The 16,170-nt window shown below is 31.1% G+C and overlaps 1 protein-coding gene across 1 annotated transcript; it reads left to right on the top strand.

The window, feature by feature from the left end:
* Positions 1 to 9,788: 9,788 nt before the first annotated feature.
* On the top strand, positions 9,789 to 11,870 carry LOC139486951 (GS homeobox 1-like). The gene is made up of 2 exons (XM_071271991.1): positions 9,789 to 10,275; positions 11,348 to 11,870. Exons 1-2 carry the CDS (start codon positions 9,870 to 9,872, stop codon positions 11,746 to 11,748), a joined length of 807 nt encoding a protein of 268 aa, XP_071128092.1. The 5' UTR covers positions 9,789 to 9,869; the 3' UTR covers positions 11,749 to 11,870.
* The last annotated feature ends 4,300 nt before the right edge of the window (positions 11,871 to 16,170 follow it).

Genomic DNA, 16,170 nt, shown 5'->3' with positions numbered 1-16,170 from the left:
CATAGGAAATTAAAAATGCTGATTTTCCTCAAGTTAGATTTTATGGGACTTTTTTTTTGTGTATATTAAGGGCTCAATGCTATAGATTAGATCTTGAAAAAATGTGAATCAGGGCAGACGTGCCACTCGAAGAAAGTGGTGTAGAAGTTCACATTCATTACTTTCATTAACAATGATACTGTTTCATATTGAACCTATAAATAAAGAACACATATGAAAACAACTACACGTCGCCGGATGCTTTCAATTTTCAAGAAACAACATAATTTGAAGTGAACTTTAAAAGACTTTGGGGTGACAATTTGAAAGAAAAAAACAACGGTCTAAGTTTTACTAAAACAATAATCGAAAAATCGATTCTGGAAGACACGACAATCACTAATGTACAGATTTACTTATGTCTGGCTACATACGAAAACGTGCTTATTTCGTCGGTATGAATTTACATCACAATGAAAGTCACTTTTAACATAGCTTATAATACTCCTTGACTCCTATATAGACTGCTTTTAAAAGCTTTCATTATTTTTCAATCCTTTCAAACCTTTCTGGGTTTTTTTAAGTATATATCATTGAAGAAGATGACATTAAAATGTGCTTTTGTCCTTAAAGATATTTTTGTTATTTGTCTTTAGTAATCGTTTTGAGGTGTTAGTTAAAATAACAAATAAATAACAATCAATGGAAACGAAGATTTTTTAAAATGAAGGACATAGTCTTTGTAAGGATATATGCAATGGTAACAAAGATGACAGTCAATGTGGTTTACCAATACCTATGATCCGAAATGATGAAATAACCTAATGTTTTCAATAGCATCGAAAATAATATAGCACAAGGGAAAAGATCAAGTGAGACTCGTACGTGTGTATAAAACAACACGACTTGACACATGTTGATCAATTGGGAAATATTGCATTCATTTGAAAAGGTTTCAAATTCCAAGGAGGAGCTGTAAAATACCTCAAGGTTATGGCGTTTTTTTTGTTTAATATTGCCACTGTTTTACATTGTGTGTGTTTCCAGGTTAACAATAGCGCAGATTTCTTTAAATTTTTGCTTAGTTGTTTTGACACTTTTAAATAACTATTTCATGGTAGCAGAACATGTTTGTTGTTCACAAGATACGTTGAGGTTCTTTTGGCATGAATTTAAAATGCTTCGAATATGTCTCTATTTAATAGTAATGATTTATCATGCAGAATAAATGACTAAATTAGTGCTTTTAGGTTATTTCTAATATACATATGTGGTCTCATTAATGTATTCATAATATTAAGAATTAACATAGATTGGGACGACAGGCGTGACTCTTCATGTTCAAACTACATTTTGTAATGTTCCCTTAAAGCAATATTTAGTGTATTTTCTGGTTTATCTTTTATTTCATTTTATAATTCTTTGTTTGTAGCTTATAATGATGAAATGTCTTATTTTTTCTAGACAATGTTGGTTAAGTTATTCTTTTTCAGAATAATAACTTCTTATTTGTAGCAATGCCATTAGATTCAAATAAACAAAATTGGAAAAAAAACGAAAATACTTCAACAACCCAGAATATTGATTTGGTTCACTCATTTTATGAAGCATGATGGCTTGATAATAAAATAGAATTTTTTCAACTTTTTTTTTAAATTTCATTTATACTTTATATACATCGTATGTACGATTTCAATAAAATAAATTCACATTTGTACCAATAGCCGTGTTTTGTTTTAAACCTTTGACCTAAGGATTCTACTGCAGGGACATAAACCCTCATAGGGTTAGAGATAAAATCGACAATGCACATCTGTCTGTATTGTTCGCTGCATAAAATGCATTTATTGGGCTATAATAAAAGTCATATCAGTTCATCATATCGGTATAAGGATGTTAATTTCAGCTTAACATGCTGTGAATTTGGACGATAAGCAAATTTACACAGTGGGAAGCCATACTGAAATTCATTGTCCATTTCATATTGAAGGCTTTTCAACCTGTATTTGTTATTCTGTACAAGTGAAGTATTTTGTATCGTTTGACCTGGCCTCAGGTCATAACCTACACTGGTATTATACTTTTCATAACGCACCAAAATACAAATTATTTCAAAACAATTTGTCTTTCAATAAAATGTTTTAATATAAACTGTATAATTAAAGACTTTAAAAGTTGAAACACTGGGGGTTCTGCACAATTTATAACCGACGTTAAAACGATGAACTACTACTTCAAACAGATTTTTCAAATTATTTGTTGGTTGCATTTACGCTACCAAATTCGACTTTTAACTTTGAAAGAGAACTCAAGGAATGTATGAGAAAGCTAGAGGATTTAAAATTTCATTACATCGTTTAAGATATTGTTTTCTTTATAACCAGATATCAGATTTTTATTCAGCATTATATCTTGCATCCTATAATTGATATATAGCTACTTGCCAAAGATATTTGGTTAAACTAGCTTGTGGTAGCCACACATTTGTGTCTCTCTATATTAAAGGGGCACTAGCTGCCAAATTCATCTTCACAGATTTGACTCAAATTCTCAGATTTTATATATAACAATGGAAAACAATTTTCTAAACTCAACAGTATAAAATAAACAATTTTCAGGACATGGTCTCAATAAGATGTAGCTTCGTTTGGTGTGAATTTGAGCCATGACGCCATCTAATTAATTATCGAGTTGATCTTCTATGACCATATAAGCGATGTAAACATAAACATAGATATACATAGATTAATCAACTCGTGCAATTGGATATTTATAGGTCTGTTAAATTTTGTATTATAGATTAAAAATGCATGTTCATCGTCGTTTTTGCCTTTACACACAATTTACAATAACCTTGACAAATCTCACTACTAGTCTTGTTTGTAGTCTGCTCGACTGTCTTCTCTACTACCTGATTGTCTATTATTGTTCTTTGTATCCCAATGAATTCTTTAGAAATTTATTTAGTACCGCTTCGAATACCGGAAATTAGTTTGTTTGGTGTATATAGCTCATCAATTACTTGATTACTCTTTGTTGCCTAAACTTGTTTGCTAATGGATCACATTTAACTCTGAGGACAAGTTTGTTTCGAGAAGGAGTTGATTTTTTTTGTTTGAATTGTTTCACAGTTTGTCATGTCGGGTCCTTTCTGACTGACTACAGGGTATCTAGTTTGCTAATAATGATGTAGGCCGTATGATTGCTTATAGTTGCTGTAACCACCTTTATTTTGACTCTGTATGTTAGGGGACGATCACTTGATATTCCGAGAAGAGGTGCAGAATTGTGAAAATTAGTAGTCTGGCCTAGTGAAGACTTAAAAATAAATAACCTCGCCCAAACAGAATGAAAATATATATTTTACCCAACACAATGTAGACAATAAATGTGTACAAAAGTAAAAAATAATGTTTGCACGTCAAAATCGTACAAAGTTGAAAATTAATTTCCCTTAGAAAAAAATCACCTTCCCCTTTAAAGAACTCATCGGGATACAAAGAGCAATAATAGACAATCAAGTAGTAGAGAAGACAGTCGAGCAGACTACAAAAAAGACTAGTAGTGGGATTTGTCAAGATTATTGTAAATTGGGTGTAAAAGAATAATTTTTTGTTGATCGAATCAGTTAATCAAATTGTTTACCTTTGTTTCACTTTCAATGTTGACATTCTTTTCCTTTAAATACCCGTACGCGGACAATGCATGCGTTATATATTCCATCTCTTTCTACGGGGTTAAATTGGAGTTCACATGAAAACAGATTTAATGAGGTCGAATTATTCACTTGCAAGTGAATAATTCATTATCAATGTTTATTGGCGTAATTTGACAAAATTGAACCATTTCATCCGATAAAAGCGAATTTTTATTTCATGGTTTCACTTTCATTAATGATTGAACAAAAAAAAACTTTTCTCGTTGCTAGTGCCACTTTAATGTGAAATGTTGATTTGCTTTTCTACCTAAGGAATAACTTACCTTAGATTAGCTGTATTTGGCAAAACATTCAGGAATTTTTGGTCCTAAATGCTCTTCAACTTCGTACTTTGTTTTGCCTTTCTAATCTTTTTTTTATTCAAACGTCACTGATGGGTCTTTTGTATGCGCGACTGGCTCCAATACAAAATTTCGATCTAGTATCTATGATGAGTTTATATTAACAATAACTGGGTCAATGCCACTGCTGGTTGAAGGTATCACCAGCCCAGTAGTCAGCACTTCTGTGTTGACATGAGTTATCATTGGTATGGTCATAATCATAAATTAACTGTTAACAAATTTTTGCATTTTTAAAATACGCAGGCTTTTCTACTTCAGGAATAATTACCTTTGCTGTATTTGGCTAAACATTTGTGAAATTTAAGTCCTCAATGCTATTTCAACTTCGTACTTTATTTTTTTTCACTTTTTTTGCAAGCGTCAATGATGAGTCTTTTGTAGACGAAACGCGCATCTGGCGCAAATACAAAATTTTAATCCTAGTATCGATAATAAGTTTGTTTGCAAACTCTGATAACTTGAGTACTAGCGAATATATCAATATGCATTCATTGGTAGCAAAGATGGTTATTTGCAAACATATTATCACGCATTATTAATTTTACGCAGGACATATTCCGCTACATTTTTATTTTTCTAAAGGACTAACTTAAAGCTTTAAATAGTTTGTGCATAGTTGTTCAAAGATAGCACCTGACGCCTAGTTTGTCAATTGAGAAAAAGAAACAAGTCATTTTAATATAAGCCACTTTCAAACTAAAGTTACCGATTACAAAGAAAGCAATTATTCTAACTTGTGGTAGAATTTTCCTTGTACGGTGTCATATATCATGTTTTTGTGGTCTTTTAAAAAAAAAATTAAAAAAAGTTTTGCGTTTTTGAGAATGTTTTGTTTTTTATTGACAAGTACAGATGATTGAAATTAATACATTATTGAATAAAAAAAAAACGAGTGGTAAATAATGGCGTGTATAGAAAAAAAAATATAAATTATGTGAGTCTTGAAGTCTGTTATTAGTTAACATGACCTATTATTAGATCAATGACATCAATCACCTTTGAAATCTGTTTTAAAAAAAAAACATCACAGATACTGTGGTGTTCTAACCAAAATAAAAAAAATTTGAGACTTAAATGTTGTTGTATTAAAAAATTATTTCTTAGATAAATATATATTGTTTCTTATTTTCCTCTTTTTTAGTATCTATATTTGTATGCCTAAAACGTTCTGAATATTAAAAGTATTTACTTATACAAATAAAAAACCTTCATCAGAACGGTCTCAAAATACCAATATGCACATTACCCAAATATTTAATATTTTACTTTAAGTTTTAATTTAGTGTTACAATTTCGTATATATATATATACAAATGGCCAACCGTTAACATTATTTCAGCCTTTGACTACATACACACCAGATATATCTCAAAGATAGACAACAGAATTCTACCAATCGGCTTTTCATGTTGCTTTATTAGCGAAACCAATTTATTTTTCTGGTGCAACATTGTATATTTCACTATTGAAGTAAGACTAGCTTTAACTCCCGAAGCATCTGACTTCATCAACAGAATTTTGCTGCTCATTCTTTCGACGTCTTTTTGTCTTATTTGTCGATCATGGTGTTGTTTACTTGTCTTGTACTTATATAAATACAAGTTTCACCTAGGTCCAAATATGGCCTTACATTTCAACATAATTACAAAATTTCAAATGGTTATCATTTGGCTCTTAATTGAATCTATGTCAAAAGCCTTTCACTTCTTTATTGTAAATAATATAACAATAAATAATAATACATTTGTTTACTTCAAAACAGCACATTTTGGATGTAATGGCACAATGCGATGATTTTATGTATTTTTCAAACTTAAAACCTTCACCGCAACCTGGGATTCAAAACATTCTGTAACCAAGAGTTGCAAATGCTCATATTCCATCCCAAGACACAAAAACTGTCTGGATCTTGGGTGGCGGCTAACGTAAATTATACTTAGAACTGATAAGAGTTATTGAAATGATATATATAGTATAATGCAATACATTGTGAAATGTATCGTTTTGTTTTAAAATTAAAGGACCTGATATTATACAGATAAAGGCAACAGTAGTATACCGCTGTTCGAAAGTCATAAATCAATTGAGAGAAAATAAATCCAGTTAAACAAATCAACTTTAAGAGGAAAACAACGAAACAATAGAAACACTGAAGTGCAAACGACAATGCAGCACACACAAAAACGAACTATAAGATAACAACTGTCGTTTTCCTGACTTGGTATAGGACATTTTAAGAAAAAATGGTGGGTTGAAAAAAAAAATATCTTCTCAAGTTTTATTTTGAAATTCTATCTCATAGATTTCATGTATGCACAAATGTGTGTGTTTTTTTATGAACACCCTAAGCAAATTTGGGCAATTTTGAACGACTTGAAAAATAGTACGGTGGCCCATGATACCTTTTATTATATTTTGGAAAAATGCATAGCGAAATCTTCATTTTTGCAAAGTATGAAAAATTCTATCTGAGGAAATATATACCAATGATCTACATGATTTCTACCTTAAACAGGACTGTCTAGGCTTGTTTACCCAAATTAGAAATATAATTGACCTATCAGAGCAAACATACATTTGCCTACAATTTCGTTCATTTCTAAAATTTACATTGTTTCTGTTTCGGAAAAAAAGTAACGGATTTCAAATCAGAGGTTTAAAAAAAAAATAACTTATTTGTAATGAAAGAATAGGAGTGGAACGAACATTGATACTGTAATTAAATGAATATCATGGAGATGGGTTTTTTCTACAACAAAAAGGTACATGTGCAATGTCCTGGGTCAAACACAAATAAAATAATGAATACAGTAACTTGAATGCTGAATTTTATTATTTTTATTAAATTTATTATTCATACTCTATGACTAAGTATCAACCTTTTCCATTTCAATACCGACCTTTACTTTCAATAATATTTAATTTGTGTTGTCTGATGTCATTGTATGATAACTATCTAGCATTACACAATGTTGTATGTTACTGTAATTGACAATATTACACGCACGTGTTAGGCAATATCAGTTTCTAATACCAAAGCCGTATAAATCATATTAATAGTTTATTTGGAGTAAAGACGGTAGGGGTCATTAGAAATGTACAAAACACGATGACATTTACGTGTTAAAAATCGTTCAAATCTTAAGTGACATGAGATTTTTACGACTAGGGATTTTCTAGTAGCTTTATAGAATCTTCATGATGACACTATGGCCTCTTTGTCTGTCTGGTTCTAGATTTCATAAATTTACAATTATTACAATAGTATTATAATAATCCTGTTATGTCAATTGTTACTGTTAAAACAGGGTTTTATTTTGAAAGCCCAAATTATACCAAAATTTAAATATAAACACTCTCTAGTTGTCTTGTGTTGAATACATTCACAGTCTTGGAGATGAAATTTATCCGATTTATTTGAATTTATATGCTTCCATTTTAAAGCATTTGGTTAACTTATTTAAGTGTAAAGAAAAGACTCCTTTACAATTTCATATAGTCAGAGTCCCTACCTCTGATCACTGCTAATAAATATACCTAGTGTATGTGGTTGATAAAATTACATTTAGAATTTACGTTACTTTCTATGTACATTTGTTTGCATCTAACGCCGTACATTTGCGGACTTTTCGCGACCACTCTTCTCATTCAAGTCTCCAATGAATATAAAAAATACAAAACAGTTATGAAAAATCAATACAAATGTTTACGTTTTTATGACATTGTTGATTGATTTTTGATATCTTGTATGCAGCAAAATGTAGGGAAAAACGCATCGGGCATATGTTAGTCGCGATGTTGAGGGGTAGTGTCCGTTGACCGCGCTGGTTAAATCGAAGACTTCTCTGGCAAGCAAGCGTCATTTAGGAGTAAACGCATATACTGATCGGCTCGGAGTCTGAGTAATGTGTCGGGCAGGATGAGATGTCTTAAAAAGGACTGTAACCTTGTGAACTATCACGTTCGAAATTGGCTTAGCTTGTGGATCAAAAACAAAGTAGGCCTCATATTCATAAATCTATAAAACGTATAAACATTTACTTCCTGGTACAGAACACTTCGTCCCAATATTATCACCATTGAGCAGATATTACGGCGGTTATATAATTCCAACAACATATTTCGAAAAGCAGCATTAAGCACGATATAGGACAGCGACAACCAAAACGACAAAACATGCCTATTCCATATATCTTCATTACTGTCATTTGATTTAATAAAAGCAGAAATGATATCAGGATCTATCAGCAGGGCAAGTTACTCCGCCGTATACAGAATCGGTAAAAACAGTTAAATTCGATTATGTATTATATTTGATAATGCAATCCCTGTCTATGATTTAAACATATAGAGTATTTCTCAAATAACATTTAAAATAAAAACCCATATACCAGAATTTAACTGTTGTACACAAGACACGCGTTTCCTCGACGGAAGACTCATCAGTGACGCTCGAATCATATTTAAGATTAAATTCATATAAGTTATATATTTTAGGAGAATAAAGTACTATTAAAGCAGATTTTCTTCTCAAACTACATGTTAAAAAAACTCTTAAAAGATACAAAAATTAAGTTTGTGTACGCCAGACACGCGTTTCTTCAATAAAAGACTCGTCAATGACGCTCGAATACTAAAAAGTTCAAATATATCTAATATTTGATTGAATTTGTGTTTAAGATACTCACATTTTCTTACCTTTTTTATAATTTCGACCATAAGTGATGATATTGACTAAGTATCAATGTAACGAATAGTCTTCATTGAGATGGAATTATCAATTCTTCAAAGAAGATGTAATCATTCAATATCGAATACATTTGAAATTGTGACATTCGCATTTACAGTTGTGTAAATTCGGATAATTCAATACTATAATACATAAGCATTTTTATTACTTTATTCTTCCTTTTTTTTACAATTGATGGACGATTGAAATGATTTTGTCAACGGAGAACCTTTATACTTTTTATTCTTCAAAAAAATTTATGTATTATTATAAAAAAAAAAATCTAGTTAAAATAATGAATTGTTAATAATCTATTCAGAAAGATTTTTTTGGTTTTTTTTTTTTCAATTTTATGTCCATTATTAATATCTATTGGAGTATTTTCTAATGACCAGTGATGATAATTATACTTAACTTGTATCAAACAATTATTTCATCAGTTATAATTTATTTATTTTTGACACATGAATACAACCTTGTGCCCCATTACACCCAAAACAATAAAATGTAATATTTTTTTATGTTTGTCGTTGTCTTTTAATTCAAAAAGATTATCGGTTTTAAATCAACCAGTATTGCAATATAAACATGGTCAAGAAATTATATTAAAGGAAGATTTTTCTTCAATGATCTTGTTCTATTCAAATAATGGCCAATGCGCGTGCAGGTCGCGTGCAAGACAATATCAGATGGACATTTTTCCAATTTGATCATTGACATCTCCGATTGGTTCAAGTGACCGCGAGGACAGAAAACACAAGATATTACAATATTGATACGCTCGTAGTACAAATGATCATTAAGAAACGATCGCAAACCACCCATCCGTAAAATGAATATTTAACAAATGATTATGGATGCTATTATTTGCGTATGAAAGGACTAAGAAGAGTTCCTTATTGCTGATTGATTGAAAGTTTCTTAAGCTATATTGACCACGTGAATGGAACAATAGAACGTTATCCGTATAAATATCTTACTATGCAGTCTTATTTCTTCACTAAAACTAAATCGACCGTACCCGTTTAATATTTATTCACACCAGTGCTTACTAAATGAGTATCAGATAGGAATCACTGAATTAATTATTAATGACAAAATGTCTCGATCTTTTTATGTCGATTCTTTGATTATGAAAAGACCAGTTACACAGAGTTTAGGTACCACTAATCCTGTGACTATACCTAGTGCTTTAAGACATTCTTTGCCTGCCTCCCATATGCTGCCGTCTCATCCACTACCGTGTTATCCTAGACATTCGACAGATATGTTGAGTTTCTGTTGTCCACTGTGCGTCCACAGTCCGGCGCCGTTAGTACCACAAAGCAGTGCTTCGATTCCATCAAATACACCAACAAGTTTTATTAGTACAACAGTCACGAGTCTGCAAAACCAGAACTTTAACTTCCAAAAACAAAAATCATTGGAACATAGAAAATTAATGCAACAAACTGAAAAGGAAAAACCATATTCGGATATAAAGAAAAAGTCTATTTCCAATTTAGGTAAGTACGATAATTTATAATTAATGATAAATATTATTTAATTTATTGAGGCTGAATTTTTCTAATATCTTATTTTTTTCAAGTTTTAACTTTCCTCTCCTTATTTTTAAATTTGTGAAGTTCTAATGTCTATTGTTTCATAGTTTTTCCTTTCAATTTTCTCCCTTCATTTAATATGTTAAATTATTTCTTGCATGATATCATACAGAGAGTAAATTCGAAAAAAAAATATTTTAGAAATTCTAGAAAAGTCTTCGTCAAATGACTAATTGCCTTGAAAACAATAAAGCAGGTTCGTCAATTATTTGTTAAAAAGAATCTATGTATTTTCATCTAGAAATAAAATAATGTAGAGTGCTAACGTTTTTAATAACGATTGCACTTTTTTTTTCGTTTATTTGGTCGAAATCCGTTTTTTTTGGCATTTCACTAAAGATGAAACTTGATTTTCTATTCTGAAAACCATTACAAAATTAAAAAAAAATTAAAACATTATTATTTGTCGAGAAAATACCGATAAAACAATTATCTTGAAGATCATTATTTATATATGTGCTGTTATTGGCTTTTAACAAGCTTTCAGTAATTGCAAGTACTCATAGATCGGTACTTTGTGTTTTTATGTCTTTCTTTTAGTTTTTTTTTCTCTCTCTGAATTGTACGATATGATGGATCAAGCTTTCCCCAACTAATTTTAACAGTTCTTCTTAATATATTGTGCTAATACGCCACTATTCAAAGTAAGGGGAGGGTTTAACGATTACAAACAAGTTTAATCCATCCACATTATGTATGTTATAGGTCTCAGATAGTGGTTGTCGTTAGATCGTGTCGGACCATATCTGTTTTTCGTTTTATTTTTTTACCATCAATTTTGGGTTTTTTTTATCGTTTGAATTAAATCATATTTTATCATGTCGGGGCCTTTAATAGATATAGGTCTTGCTCATAGTTGCAGACTGTCCAGTGACCTATTATGGCTTAAATCCGCTTCTATTGGGCTCAGTTGAGCAGTGTTCTCATTGATCTTTAAATTATATCTCTTTTTAAATATCTATTATCTATGTTACAGGTGTTACAAGTTCCACAGAAGATATCAATAGCAGTAAGCGAATCCGAACAGCTTTTACAAGCAACCAACTTCTAGAACTGGAGAGAGAATTCAGTACCAGCATGTACCTATCAAGACTCAGGAGAATTGAAATAGCCACATATCTGAACTTATCTGAAAAACAGGTCAAAATTTGGTTTCAAAATCGTCGAGTAAAATACAAAAAAGAAGACTTCGGAGAAACACAAGAGAAGTGTAATTGTTTAAGGACATGTACATCAAAATCAAGAAAAAGAAAGTTGTCAGGAGGTTCGACAACTGAATCAGAGGTTTTTCATGAACATGAAAAAAGCGAAACCATGGACGATTTATCTGTTTCTTCGGACGACATGGAATGTGACCATTCTTGTGATACGAAGTAAAAAGATAGTTGGTTGTTGGGATAATTGTGCAATGTAATCATACCAAGTGCCATGAGACGATTTATTTATGTAGACAATTATTTATATAAACTGCTGTCATTGTTTTATAAGAATTAAAATTATATTTCATATACCTGTGTATCTATGTTTTTGTCGATTGAATGTTAGTAAAACTTCATACATAAAATGCAATCTTCTGCACTATCAATAGTAATGTTAATTAGAAACTATGTGAGAACATCTTTCAGTGAGTAAATATGTTTTTGGCTTACTGTGTCTTCCTACAGCTTAAAGAGAATGATTTTCTACCAATCGAAGGGGATCTAAAAAAAAAACACCTTTTTTCTGTTCCAAGCTGCAAGAAGCTTCTGTTGTCAGTATTAAAACAATTAAAAAGAAAAAAATGTATATACCCTAAATCGTCTGATTATTTTTGCAAAAGTGTCCTCCGCCGACTTTTCAATATATATTTAGTTTTATTCGAGTTACGTTAAGCACCCAATAATGTAGCAACAGGAACAGTAGATTTTACACAAACAAAAAGAAAACACTTGTACTCTTGATATATGTATCAGAAAGTTCTTAAAGAGAAAAAAAGGTATACCAAAGAAATGTTCAAACTGATAAATCGAAAACTAACAGACAGTGCCATGAAAACAACAAATAAGCCCACCTCGATTGTGTTCAAGACCCATTGATGGCATTCGGCTGTTTTCTGTTCTTTTGTAGGTCTCTTGTCTTTTTGATGCATTCTCCGTTTCCGTTCTCTATTATAACAGTAAACAAATACAACATAGAAAATTAAAGACTGAGCAACACTAATCCAACCAAAAATTTGGCCAGTGGGGAAGTGCACTGGAAATTTAAGCAGAGAATGCGCTGCAAGAGAACAACAGATGACGCGTACGAGTTGAGACATAGAAATTCATCAATATAAATTTATAAGTTATTTTTCTGAGGTGACGGTACTTATTTTGAAATTGTAAATGAAAATGAAATGACTTGCGTCATTATAGCTTCACCGCTCTTTTCCTTGTAAACAAAACAATTTTACAACAAGGTGCATTTTTTTTTTATTTTAGTTAATTAGTGTTTGGGTTGTTTTTTTGTATTCTTTTGCTCACTTTTTTATTTTAATGACACGAATAGAAAACGAGCGCTTTAATAACTTTTAAACAGTTATTTTTTTTAATTGTGGCTCATGTTCTTTCTTACCTCTATCAAAATCTTTGAATTTAAAGGAAGAGGGCTTTTTCAACAGATAATTATCCCGTTCATATCTAGATTACCTTGAAGTTAGTGACTGATTCAACTAGAAAATACTTGGAAAGTAATACAAGAATCGCTTAACAAATCGCTAAAAAAAATTATCAGACAGCAAAACAAACCACACTTAATTCGAAGCACTTGGATCCTCTCCATTTAGTAAAAAGAAAAAGCTGGTTTTGGTTTTTTTTTCCTTCTAATTGTGACGTAGATCGTTTTGGAATCTTGTATGACGTTCTTCGTTCGCTTTGAAAAACACACAACGTTCTATACTTACAAAAAGACGTGCTTGGTGTCAAAATTATATTTGCAACGTCAGTTGTATTTTGAACATTGCAGGACATCAACATTGACTTTTCTACAGGGGTTGCTCGCCATAAAATTCAATTAAATCTTTTTAAAGTAAGTTTCTTGGTATTTGCACACTTTAAACTAGGAAACACTTGCTTGTTTTTGCTTCGTCACATCACAATGACAACCTTTCGGAAGTGATGTTCTGTAAATAGCTGCAATACGACCTACCAAAATCTGAATTTTCCTTTTATATAAAATTGAAGTAATTCTTTCGTTGCATGGTCTTTGCTTATTCAAAAAAGGTAGGCATTAAGTTTGTGAATATTTTACGCATTACTCACTCTCGGTATGAAGATATTTAAGAATATATTGCCTACCTAATTTAACATAAGCATTGATCATGATATTAAAGACTTATTTTGGTTTTTTTTGTTTTGCCTTTTTTCATTAAATAACAATGAACGTATATGCTGTATCATTTATATGGACAAAATCCTGTAAAAAGTATGTGCAGCGAATCAAAATAAAACTTTTGTATCTGTTTTCGTCAAACAATTTTTACATATTAAGACTATAAAAATTGATAGATTCAGAATTAAAAATAAATGTTAGTGTATAAAAACGAACATAATAAAAACATATATTAATAATAATGCAACTACCATCTTACAAGTTACAATGTATGTTTTGTACATAGTTACAATTAAATTAGAGTCGTTTACACTGTACTGATTAACTCTTTTTCACTGGTGCTGCATTAACTGGCGATCTTGTTAAAATCAAACATTTCATGCAGATGACCTGAACATCACTTGAAACCCAAATTAACTGCTGCAATGCCTATTAAAACTTTTATGAGTACGACCTTGTGAACTACCAGCCACCGGAGAGTCACTTCATCTGCACTAATCGATACTCGATGGGTGGGGCTCTCATCCCTTACACTGACCATAAAGTCCATTTAAATAAACTGTTTAGTATCAACAAGAATAAAATGGATATGAAAAGCGTGGCGAAGCCATAAAATAGTTGTCCTTAAATAATGAAAATAAACTTAAAGAAGTCTGTGGTAAAGGATTCTTTTCAGGTCAAGAAAATATAATTATTGAGTCAACAATAAAAATCTCCGTTCTGTCGGTCAGTTTATTTCTATTGTTGGCTTAAATTGGGGAATAAAATCGTCAAAGTAACAATATGAAATAGAAATATTATTTTTGATTGAGTTTTATTAACATCTGTTGGTAGCCCAAATTAAGTTTAATAGGGAGAACAAATTAGTTTGTTAATAATTTCACAATGGGTCATCCCATTTAGTAAATAAATCATGTATAAACATTTATGGATTAAAAATGACCTAATACTTCCAAGGCACATATGGTAAGTTATGTTTTAGTTGAAAGACGTCATCTTTCCTTTTTATAACGAGGTTCTTTTGTGGCATTTTTTTACTTTTTATTTTTTTATTTTTTACTTTGTTTCATTACACCCCGTGTATATAGGCTGCATTGTGGTGATAGGTCCAGCGATTTAACAAGCTCCCCGGTGACCAAGACGTTTTCTGTTCCACCATTGTTTTTGTCTTTACTTTTTTAACAAGGTCCTATGTGATTTAGCACTGACACCTGAAACAACAGCAGTTAAGTAGATGGACTGACAATGACCTTAACATTGCCATTTAATTCAAAACCTTACAATGTCCATTTGGCCATCACAGCATGGACAAAAAATGAAGTTAATTTAGTGGAAAATATACTGAAAGAAGACGTACACAGTTGGACGTTTAAAAGCATATCACATGCCAACATTTAAATCTGAGTTAATCAGGCATCTATGAAAACATTCAACATTTTCTAGATTTTTCTAAATACGATTCAAGGTCTATGAAAACTGAACAATTTCAGAGTTGATTAAATCGATCTAAATGTCTGATGTGTCTTTAAACATTTGAATAAACAATAATTTAAAAATATAAATAATTTGACATAAAAAACGAGCGATCCGTGTGCTGCCTCCGTGACACGCACCTGCTTCTGAAGCGAAAACGTATACGTCATCTTTGACAGTGCTGATTTACGTTTTGTAGCGTAATGTATTTTAAAAAAGAATAAAATTGTACAATTGTGTAATAAGTGGTTTGGAGTCAGAGCTACAATTTTTTTTAATGCGGGTATTTGTTTAGGAGACAAATTGTTTCCCTGATGTTTAATTTTTCTTGACAGTTCAAATGATGGCACGTGATTAGGTGATAAAGGGCAAATTTTATACAAATAATTGTATTACAATTGTAGATTTATAGATGAAAGAAATAAAAACGAATTGAAGTTTGTATTACGACTGAAGAGTTTTATAAAGCGTGACAAATACACCCATTATACAAATAGGTGTTACTATAGAGGTAATAATAATGGATATTTTTTTCCAGGTATGATAATTATACTTCAGAATCACATTCAAACGATGATATAAAGTACAACATAACGGGTGCAACATAATTATGTCGTTATAATTCAATCAGGTCAAAAGTCATCGACAGAAAGGTAAATAAATAATAAAAAAAGAAATGATACGGATAATAAAAGATTTTCAAATGTGAATTGATGGTTCATATCATTGATGAAGCCGGACTAGTGATTTGTTCTAAGACCTGAATATCTTTTGAAGAAGTGAAAATCATTTTTAAGCGCCTGTCCATTGAAGCGTATATATTTCTTATTACAAAACCGTCTCTGTGGTCTAGTGGTATCGTGTTCGCCTCGTGTGCAAGAGGTGGTGAGCACCAACCTTTACTGGGTCATAACAAAGACGGTAAAATTGGTATTTGCTGCTTCACCTCTAAGCACATAGCGTTAATGAGTAAGAAAA

Source organism: Mytilus edulis, chromosome 8, assembly GCF_963676685.1.
Source record: "Mytilus edulis chromosome 8, xbMytEdul2.2, whole genome shotgun sequence".
In the NCBI taxonomy this organism is placed as follows: domain Eukaryota; kingdom Metazoa; phylum Mollusca; class Bivalvia; order Mytilida; family Mytilidae; genus Mytilus; species Mytilus edulis.
This window is presented reverse-complemented; position numbering and strand designations above follow the sequence as displayed.

Excerpts from the sequence above, each read along its gene's own strand:
- LOC139486951 (XM_071271991.1), top strand. The coding sequence starts at position 9,870 with ATGTCTCGATCTTTTTATGTCGATTCTTTGATTATGAAAAGACCAGTT. Across the intron at positions 10,276-11,347 it reads AAAGTCTATTTCCAATTTAG|GTGTTACAAGTTCCACAGAA; the intron begins GTAAGTACGATA and ends TCTATGTTACAG.